At 23.7% G+C, this 12,146-nt stretch overlaps 1 protein-coding gene across 2 annotated transcripts in view; it reads right to left on the bottom strand.

The window, feature by feature from the left end:
• LOC112598600 (sodium channel protein 60E-like) overlaps positions 1-12,146 on the bottom strand; it is a 112,974-nt gene that overhangs the window by 20,582 nt on the left and 80,246 nt on the right. The window contains exons 17-19 of one of the 2 annotated variants that reach the window (XM_025345131.1): positions 7,913-7,976; positions 7,744-7,849; positions 7,133-7,281 (exon numbers count right to left, since the gene is read on the bottom strand). In XM_025345131.1, coding sequence (XP_025200916.1) covers positions 7,133-7,281; positions 7,744-7,849; positions 7,913-7,976 — 319 coding nt within the window. Of the gene's footprint in view, positions 1-7,132; positions 7,282-7,743; positions 7,977-12,146 lie in introns of both variants that reach the window. The other variant, XM_025345129.1, reaches the window with a different exon arrangement.

Consider the following 12,146-nt stretch of genomic DNA (forward strand, 5'->3'; position numbering starts at 1 on the left):
AAAACATTGGATGCTGTAAATTAAGTCCAGTAATTTAATTAAAACCGTCTATAGTATATTAATGTGCTGACCTCGGCGCAGTCTTAGATAGTTAATGAATGAAATCAAATCAAGATTTGAATGCCTAGAGTATTTTAGAGAAATGAACTTTACTTAATGCTTCGTAAAAACCAAGGGTAACATATTATTTTAAAACGAGTCGATTCGCATGTACGCAAACTAAAGCATTGCAAATATATTTACATAAAATAATACTCATTCAAAATGTATAGACACGCTGTATAGTTTTTAACTCTATTAAAATACACATTCGTTTCACAACAATTAAGCATGAATAAACGGCACCCAAGAAATATCCCGCATGTGAAGGAACTCTTAATTCTCCGCAAGGGTGTAAACTACTCAAAAAGTTTGTTGAAACATCATCGTGCATCGGTCTCATCGCCATGCACACACGACGATATAATAATGTGGTCGGTGTTCTATTCCGTGTATAACATCGTGTGAAATAAAACTGCGGATGGCGGAAAAGGGGAAAGAGACGAAGTAGAGAGAGACATGGTAGAGTGTGTGTGATAGAGCGAGTTGGCGTGGGTGGAAGGAGACGAACACTTTCGGTTTGCCATTACACACCAAAAAAGCGCCAACGACCCATTCGGAGCGGCAGTTTTTTTTACATACCCTTCTTTTACTCCTTCATTTTAGCGTTATCGACTCTTGTCGTGCGATTCCATCGCGAATGGAATTCGTTCTGATTTATGATGTCAAAAAACGCGTTGCACACACACCGAACACCGCCACCACCGCTCGTCACCACTATCGCATACTGTAGATTAACCTACATTCGATAAATGTTTAACCGCAACTGCTTTTCAAGTGTATAATATATATTACGCATATACTCGTATGTAGGTACATCGTATAATGATATGTACAATACTCGTTTGTGTTTAAGAGGAAGGCTATCGCCTACGCCCATCGACCGTGTTAGAACTTTAAATATATATAAATATTAATATTACACCGAATCACGCAGTTTTGAAATTGGTAGATTTAATAGACACCTATTATGTTAAATTTATGTCATGACGTTCGATTTAAACGATAAAAAAATATATATATATATATAATGTTTACAAATATGAAATATTATGGCCGTAACGATAATGACTATACCGAACTAAGTACATATTCAAATTTGCGATGGCTAGAAGCAAACGATATTAGGTGCTCGAAATCGCTTGACTCACGTAACATGTAAGACCGTGTTGTTTTATAATTTTTGACTTGAACACATCGCAATGACGAATCCAAGATCGCAACTTTGGAGTGAGAGGATTTGGTGTTTGAAAATAAATATTTCAATTTATTTAATAATATTCCAAGAGTATTAAAATGAAATAGCAAGCTGTATAAGAATTAATTAAATATTTGGTATAAATATCTTTTTAAAATACGTATTGTTATTTCATGTTTTTTTGCGTTAGCGAGGTTGTCGTATAAAAATTGTAAATCTTTATTTATCCACTTGCTAATGTTTGGTTTTAGTTTAACTGTTGGTTCATATTTTAAATCATATTACTAAAAATGTTCATTGAGTATTTTAGTAAAATATATACATAACATTATACGATATAACAAATATAATTTCCATTCCTTTACATTCTGAAAATTTACTGAAATTGTAAATCCACTTGCTAATGTTTGTTTTAGTTAAACTGTTGGTTCATATTTTATATCATATTACTAAAAATGTTCATTGGGTATTTATAGTAAAATATATACATAACATTTTACGATATAACGAATATAGTTTCCATTCTTTTACATTCTGAGGCAATTATACTACTGAAATATTAAACACAGGTGTCAACAACATGGCTTTGTGGAATGTGTGTACTGCGTGCTTGCGAATTATATTTAACTGTGTCTTAGTAAAGTTCATGTTATGATATTATATCGAGATAAGCCGATGAATAAAAAAAAATTAATAATAAATTGAGTATACTGTCTAGTAAATGTTGTATAGACCTAAATCCTTATAAATATAAATACGCACTTGTTTAATTGTTATTATTTCGAAGAGATATTATCATATATGTATAATAATGTGTCAGTTCGGTCGATTTGAATTAACCCTAACTCGAATCATTATAGATCTGGTCTGCTAAACTTAACAGGACATTATTTCTATGCGCGAATCCCTTGTCATAAACGAGTTTCCACACTATAAACGGTTTTTTTCTCTGATCCTTTTTGTTCAGGCCATCCTTCTTTTTTTACCCTTTGAATTCACATCCTTTGCCTAACTCTACCACACAACCTCGCAATAGTTTTGCCTGTCATTTTAAGTGTCTTGTTTAAATGCAAATACGTCATATCCCGTTTGCGACCCGTTCAAAATATCCGATTGTTGTTTATGCTCCGTCACACAAACACACACACACACACACACTAGAAAGTAATTTCTGTGTTGTTTGCTGACAATGATAATTCATATACATAATATGTAGGTACTATGTCACCATCAGAAAATTCCACGTAGATTGGTTCTTTTTTCTTCCTTTATTTTTTTTTTTTTGTGCCGACCCCTTAACGCTGTTCGTAACATTTGTATACAATATACGTCGCGTTTCCATTCTTCGCGTGTACTTTTTAATATTGCATATCCAATAATTCACTGTGCAGAAAGAAAAATGTATATCTATGCATTTGATAAAAAACAAAAAAACTTTATTGGAATTTAAATTATTTAACGCGCTTGTATTATCGCGTTTTTATGTTATCTTTCGGGTTTAATCATATTAAGTTAAGACTAAAAAAATTTTTATTGTATACTTGTGTCTGTTAATATGTAAATTGGAATCTGTTTGTTAAGCGAAATAGAAGATTTTTGTTTTAAAATTTCAAATGAAATCATATAATTAAGTATGTTATATTATATTAAGCAATAAGGTAGATTAAATAATTAATTGCAGAGATGATATGTATTTTACATTTTATAAAACACGAATACGGTTATTTTAAAATATCTCGACTAACTCTAACACACATTATTATAATATTATAGGTATGTCAATCTAAATATTTTATTTGAAATTTAAAAATTAAGCAATAAATTAAATATTAAGTCACAAAAAAAAAAATCAAATTTTCTATTAGAACCGTAACATATAACACAAATTATTATTTAATTAATAATATTTTATAAAAAAGTAAGTTCAAAATTTTATTTTAGTTATTCAGATTTTTGAAATGTCATGAATTGCATTTGGTCAATTTATATACTCTGATTTCTAATAACGTAACATATGAAATGGCAAATATTGACCTAACATATAAAACTATTTCAGCAGCAAAATCCCTTAGGAATCAAAAACCAGTGTTGATATAAAAGTTTTGAACTTGAATAATAGTATATATATATTTATAGGTACAATAATAATAATGCTGACGATATTTATCCATTAAATTTAATTTTAATTTTTATATATTGTAATATTTAAGAATCAAATACTGATTTTTAACTAATATTATATAGGAAAACGTAATTTTTTTACCTAGTTTATTGGTTCAATTTTCAAAAATATCACCAAAGGTTTACTGAAATACATTTTTCATAATTTATTATGATTATTATTATGATGATTAATTGATTTAGAAACGGTTGAGATTGTAAAATTAAATTTGTATATACATGTATATTGTTAAAACATGAAATGAGACTATGTGAAATAGCAATTAAATTACTTAAGGTAAAATAAAATATGATATCATAAAATTAAACAAAAGGCGTTGAAGGGGTTTCGTAAAAAAAAAAAATGACTAATGATCTTTAAAAAGTTGCTTACACCGTATACTGCTTGGTATCCTATAAACAATTACTGTTGTTGATTAATTGTTAGTAGAACGTTATATCCTATATACATTAAGCTCTACAAAATTATAAAGAATTCAGGTAAAGAAATATTTAAATTATAAAATCACAGACAAAATCAACAAAAACAAATATTGTTGAAAGGTTTTTAAGATTGTTATACTTTCATTAAATTAATCAATAACTAATGCTTTCGTTAATACAAGTACACAGTTTTATTTTAAACAATTCATATATTATATGTTTATAATTTAATTAATAATTTTTATATATTACACTGTAAATTATATTTCAAATTTCAATTGTCATTATATTATAAGTTAAAAATCCATTATATTTTATAAAGGCTAATTACTCTGGTTTTTTATCTTATAAACTTTTCTAATATGTTTCTTTAAAAAGTAAAAACATCTATTGCATATATCATAATATATTGAAGTTATTACAAGTGCCATATTACTTAGAATACAAAGGTTAATGTAGTTAACTTTTATAGTTTTGTTTAGATGATTTACTTGCTTATAAAACATAAAATATAAAAAAATACAGCATACAAATAATAGGGATGATATTATTAGAATCATAAATTATATTTTTTCATTTACGTTTTTAGTACATATGTAATTTAGATAATAAGTGACATATTTATACGGTTATAAGTTATTTAGATACATGTGAAGTGACATTGAATGTAAACATATTATTATTTAGTTGTTTATTTCGTAAAAAATAATAAAGAACTTCAGAAATTTATTTAACATTTAATTAAATAAATTAACGTTATTTGATAAAATTTATTAATTAATTCAATAACAAATACATCCTATGATTTTCATTTGTACTTATTGAAAGATTAAGTCAAGAGTAGGTAGTCTAAAAAAATATATACTATAAAGTTAAAGTTACATTCAAAATAATTATGCACTAAAGTTTTTCAATTTAGATATGTCTTATGTAATGTTTATATACAATTGGATCTGACGTATCTCATTAAAATTTAATAGATATTTTAAGCTATCGTTTAATTTATAAATAATTAAAAAAAGAAAATATAATTTCAGTTTATTGTTGCTTTTAAAACAACACATTTTAACGAATTAATTTAATTGTTATATTCGTTGAATAATAACATATTAAAAGTAAAGCTGAAAAAAAAATAAATCAAAAGTCAATACTATTGAGTTAAAATTATATACGTATAGTCATTTTTAAAATAATATTACTATTATTATCAGAATATCGATTCGTTTATTTTGAACTTAAAGCTATAGTATTTTTAAAACAATTACAATTAATTCAATAGTGACTCAATATCAATAAATTGTTTGATATAATATTAAAAACGATGCAAAATTAAAAAAAATGAATTTATAAATGCTGACAAGACATTTCAAATTCAACAATTAAGATGAGTATATCATGTGCACAGTTTAGTTTAGGTTTAATAATTGATGAAGTACGATAAAATTGTATTTAACTGCAAACTTTTCAGAGTAAAGATGAATCATTATTTGAGCAATATGTAAAATTGTCATATTTGTTGAATTATTTGACACAGTGATACATAAATTATTTATAAGTTCTTGACAAGCGTTATATTATATTATGAATGTCAATAAAACGTTTAATTATTATTAGTTTTCATCAAAAATGTAAGCTATAAAGCAAAATTTCATTTTTAGTTAACATACAAAAATATATTATACTACACATTTTTGCATACAATTCTTTTAAGACTAAATTTAAGTAAATCAGATAACTAATTTATCGACAAGACTTATATTATTTGGTGTATTTTATCATCGAAATAGGTATACTTACCAACTTGTTTTTTTTTTCACATAAAAAAATTTAATCAAAGTTCTGGGAGATTTTAAAATATTTGAAACTACCTATTTTATACAATATTAAATTAATAATAGAACAACCGTACTGGTTTCTATCAATCTGTTACAACGAATTTAGTTTTTAGTTTTTCTGACCTTCAGAGTCTTTCCACTAACATACGTTATATTCTATCTGTATGCACTGGATACTTTAAATTGGACATAGCCCACATAATCCCTAAGGAGTAATTGATCTTCAGGCTCATTTCACCATTTCACCTTCTGTAGTGTTATGAATTTATTCATTTTTTTTTTTTTTTTATAAGATTTTGAATTATATGAACTTGCATTGAGTCGTAAACGGCCACGAAATTCAATTTACATAATGTCGTCTTTCTTTTTGTATAAAGTATACTACGTCACGAAAAGATTTTTTTATAAAACTACGTTTTTGAATATATTTATCTATACCATCAAATATATGGAATGGTACGGTTAGCTGTTTTATTCGATTTTAACGAAAACGTAATAATAAAATAGTTTTGTATTTTAGAGCGATAATACAGGATTAGTGTACTCAACGAAGAATGACATATAGTGACTACTCGTATATTTTTTCGATGTTAAAAAATTGACGTTATTTATAACTTTTAATGTAGGGACGTAGATTTATAGAATTTTTCATAACCTCACCAAAAGATAATAAAATACTTTATTTAAAATTAAGACAATCCCATCTGGTTATTTTTTGAATTGTGTTTCACTTTAGATTTTAAGTTTTTATTTAGACATCATTAATATTCAGAAATGTGTGTGATAAATTTAACATTTAATTTATGTATTCTGACTAAAAACATGTTAAAGAGAGTGAGTAAGTTTATAGCTTGGATAGTTTTCATAACGGTGGTTTTTTAGATTAAAAATGTAGAGAAATTTCAAAATTTTATTTTATTCTAGAAAACAGTTTTTTAGGGTTGTAAAAATGTTTTAAAGGTTAAGGTAGTGTAGTGAATTCAAAACTAAAAATTAGACATAGATTGTACTTGATATTTTAACATTTTTTATGTTCTTGTATAAAAATAATTAATCGCATGATGAAATAAAATAAGCTGTACAACTACCATCAGTTTATTTTTTATCGTTTTTATTAACGTAAAATACATTTATGGATGGGTGAAGGATTATAAACAAACATTTATGACTATTTAATTAATAAATTACTTCATCCAGTAATAAAATAGTATAAAATTTCGTTAAAAATATAGTTTTTATATAGTACAACGTAATTATAATATTTATTTTGTGATAATATGATTTTTTGTGAAATATATATTTTTATAAAATCGTAATGATTTGTGCAACACAGGTGTATAAATAAATAATATATATTAAAGTCTACATTAGTTTTTAAATATTAAAAATAACTAACCTGTATCCGTAGAGTCTTCCGTCATGGCTCGCTGAATTCGGCGATCAGTCTTCTCTTGTTGATCTAAGTATCCGGCATTTAATACTAATGACGTCCCATCGTTCTGATCAGATTCTATACGATTGTTGGTAATTTCTATGTCATATTCACTAAAAATTATACTTATTTATAGCATAGTAGTTACAAACACTGCAATATATATTATTTTAATTATTGTGTCTATATATCGTATAAAAATAAAAATAATGTAATGAAACTATGTTTTATATTTTTAAACATTAGCGAGTTTCGAGTATTTTTTTGTTTGGTATTAAAGAGTAATGATGATTTATTGGAAATACCTCTGTTTTATATTTTTAAATACCTATTTTCTAATTATCTAAATAAAAATAGATATTAAATAGGGTGATAGTTTAATGATATGAGTATCAATAATATTTTCATAAAAACATTAAAATATATCATACACTTTTGATATGCGTGTTAGTTATCAACATATGGATATTATTTTTTTTATCTAAAATAATAACTATATTATATTTGTACGTATTGGTCATTAAATTGGTTTTATTCCTAAAATCTGTTTAAATAATTTCGTTGTGAAATCTTACCAGTTCTGCTGACGCTCACATATTTCATCATCTGAAATATTAACTATTTCTGCTTTCATTTTCTTTTTTTCATTTTTGATTCGCATTAGTTGCTTAACTGTATTTTCTAGTTTAAAATTTACAGAAGTATCACAACTAGTTGTTTCAGTTCGCGATTGTCGACGCTTACGTTTCCTGATAATTGAACGAATCCTCTGAAAACTTCTTTCCAGTTTAGAGCCATCGCCAACTTCCTGTAAGATATATAAATTATATTAAATTAATGTCATAGTCCTAAATTGCAGCACAATGATAATAATTCAAATATTCTGTAATAACTTAAAATGTATTATTCGTTCCGGCTTGTCCCTTATAAAAGATTGTCATACATTTAAAATAAAAATGAATTGTTGGGAATGTTATTATGTATCATCATATACTTATCAACATTTTCAAGTATACATTTTTGTTAATATATCATATATATATATATATATATATATATATATAAATGAAATACATTTTATTATAACGCTGAGTTAAAACATAATAACTTAATTTGTATTATTTAAGTTGATTAATTATTATATAAAATATATTTTTATTTCATGCGATATACATTATTCTATTTATTAGGTTAACATTTTTATTTATCAATATTAATATGCATATTGTATTCCGTTTATTATAGATTTTAATTTCAAATGTTTATAACTTGATTATGTACAGTTAAAAAATCTTTGAATGTATTATCAGAATATTATTATTTTTAAATATATTATCGAATAATATTTTGAGATCAAACGTTTGGGAATTTTATTTTAAAGCTACTCTAAGCATTTATATTGCTAGTTAAATTAATGAAAAGAATCTTTAATCATAATTGATTTTTACTAGTTATTTTATATTATAAGAAACGGAGAAAATGACTCTATATTATATTAGTTTTATACTGTACTTTTTAATTTAACAAATCATTGCAATGAATGTATAAAATTTTAATTAAATTATTAATGATAAAAAACGGAAAACGATTCTGAGATTATATTTCAAAGGATATTATTATGATTAATTTATAATATTATTAGTAATTTCTATTTCTATTAGCAGTATGGTAAGTTAAAGCTCTATCGTTGAACTAATTATTGACATAAACATTGTATATATTATTTGTAAGAACATATAATAGTCTATGATAAAGAGTTACTGTAAAACAGTTAATATGAAGATATTTGGGATGTAATTAGCTTAAAACTGGTGTGAAAATTTTGAAAATTTGATTATGTTTAGAGAAAAATAGAACCTATAAATATGTAGGTAATTCATATTTCTACAACAATTTTTTTTTTCGAAATTTAATCAAATAACTAAAATTTAAATTATTACAAAACTTAACTCAAAATATCTAAAACAATAAAGTGCAATTGAGCTTTAAATATTTTTAAATTTCTGTAAGAATTATCTTGTATTAGTTTTAAACATTTTTTAACGTAGAAAAAAAAATATGAACTTAAATCCAAAAAAGTTGGAATTTTCAAATGTTTATAAGTAATTCATAATCTGCCCTAAGTATTATGTTTAATTATACCATTTTATAATAATAAAACCATTGCTGATTGTTGAATAGATTAACGTAAAGGGCGATTTGTAATCTGAATAATATTTGTCCTAAATTAATTTTCTTACTTTTTTTTTTTAGCAGTTTCAAATTATTTTTAAAAGTACTGGGAATAGATATTCCCATAAAATCCCTATGCCCAATACATTCTTCGGTGTGATCCGAATCTAAAACGTGTTATAACATTTTGTTATAAACTTTTGAACTCAATTTAGAATCGTTTTTCGAATGAGATAATTAATAATTACTTTAAAATTTATAATAATAATTTATTTTTATTCTACACCGAGTTGAACCATAGGAAATTTATAACAAAAAAAAAAAAAAAAAAATTGAAAAACGTAATGAAAATAATAATTTTATAGTTTTTTTAAGCCCATCATACGTTCTAATTTTTTTAATGATAAAAAATATTCGGAATAGAAAAATTGATTTAAACATTAAAGCGTTAAAAAAAGATATTGTAAAATACTAGGAATGTTATAAATTTATACATAAATTACATCTATAAAATGTTTTTAAAAATCATAAATTGATCCGAGTTTTTTTAAATGCTCATTTATAAGATAATAGTATATAAGTTGTAAATGGTGGTGAATTTCTCTAAAAATTTTTAATATTTCTACAGAATTAAAAAAGTTCTGAATCCAAAGAATTTATCAAGATTGTTAAGAAACCAACTTTCTAGAAGAAGTTATTTTTCTTAGACTTAAAATGCAAACTTAAATAAAACAATAAAAAATATTCAACATACATTTTGGTCTAAGGGATTATGGAGTACAATAAATGGGGATATCATTCGTTTAGTGATTTTTTTATAGAACAATTGTGAAACACCTTAAAAAAATAGATAAGATACGAGCTTTTAAAAGTGCTCCGAAGTGTGTTATTTAAATTCATTTTTGGATTTATAGAATAAATTTATTTTATCTATACATTTTAGCGTTATTGAAATATTAAATAAAAAATTAGCAATTATTACATAAAAATATTATACTTTACAAATATTTCACAATTATTTTTTAACAAAACTATATGTTCATAGAAATACAATGTGTTTGTAATAATTATATGAACTTTTTGTCTTGTTACCAATGAATATTAAACCCATTGAACTTTATTTTCAGTTCAGATATTTTTTAAAAGTATTAATATAACCTTTATTATTTATTTGAATAATTTAAAAAAAAAAAAAACCATTCTCACCAAGCCTTAAAACAAAAGTATAAAATACTATTTTATATTAAAAAGTTTGTTTAGTTAATAATGTTATAATAATAAAGACATTTTTTTTTTTACATATAAATATAAAGCTGAATTTTCATGACTGTAAATAATTTTTTAATATTTTTTGTCGAAGATTTTTTTTTTTTAGATGACTTCTTTTAATGTTAGTTATTAGTTATTACTTATTCACTTTTTACAGATAACAATATACGAATAAAATGATGACATACAATTATTTTAATATTTATGCTATACGAGTCACTTAATTAGTTGATTATTGATACTAAAATTCATAATATTTGAATACTTTGTCAAATACATAATTTTAGATTGTGTTTTATTTTATATAATATTATGTATCATTCAACATTTTTATACAAGCATTATTTTGTTGCTGTATTCATTATTTGAAGTTTGAAGTTTTCGATTATAAAAATTATTTTATAATTGATAAAATATATGAGTATTATAAATTTAGGATTAACCTTCATCGAACTTAAAACAAAATATTTTTTTTCCTGTTGGTAAAGTCAGTGAATGTCAACGTTTATAATTATTATATATAGTGTGAACTTCGCTATACGTGATTTAATTAAAGAAGTCACTAACTAAGTAATGACATTTTTAGCATAAACTTAATTTAAATAATTAATATAATAATAATTATGTCCTTATATTATTTTTTTTCTATTTTACAAGTTAATTTTATATTACGTATGTAATTAACATTACATTGAATTTATATACCTAAGCTGTTTTTATATATTTCTGCGGTTGATTATACTGTTTTTTTTTTGCTTAACGATATTATAGTGACATGTTTATTTATGTGAGTATATATTTTAAAGGATAAATCATGTTGCTTTTTTATAATGGTTAGTCATACACAACGAATTTTCGTTAAATGCTACTTATATGTGATATAATAGAAACAATTATTTTTTTTTTGTTATATTTAAACTGAATTTTTCCATGTCATACATTTTTATCCCAACTAATAAGTCTAAAAATAAAAATGTATTTTATAAAATTATATCGTTATAAATATATACGTAAATAAAAATGAATTGAGTATCTTATTAATAAACTAGGAGCTGATGCCTGTATGTTTCTTTGCCTCATCAACTTTCTGGGTGGTCAAGACTTCAAGCCATTCACACCACCATTTCATATTGAAAATTCATACTTGTACGTAATTTAAAATACTTAAAAATAAGAATTTTGAAAAATAAAATATACGAATTTTTTTTAAATTATATATTTTTAAGTAGGTATAATAATAATAACAATAATTTACTAATTTTTTGATTCAAATGGAAATCATCATGTAAAAGATGAAAATACATTTTTAATATTATCAAAAGCTTTTAATGGCTTTATTTTTCAATAATTTACGTTTACATTTTTTTAAAATATAAATTTAAATGATATATGTTGTAAGTGCATTATTGAAAAAATATTTATAACATTTAAAATACAATATAATTAATTAGTTGATAAAAAAATTATTAAAATTGTTTATAGAGTATAAGCTGATATTAAAGCTGTGAATTGTGTAATATATGTTTGAAAATTATAT

This window comes from Melanaphis sacchari, unplaced genomic scaffold (genome assembly GCF_002803265.2).
Source record: "Melanaphis sacchari strain LSU unplaced genomic scaffold, SCAv2.0 Contig48_pilon_pilon, whole genome shotgun sequence".
Lineage (NCBI taxonomy): Eukaryota > Metazoa > Arthropoda > Insecta > Hemiptera > Aphididae > Melanaphis > Melanaphis sacchari.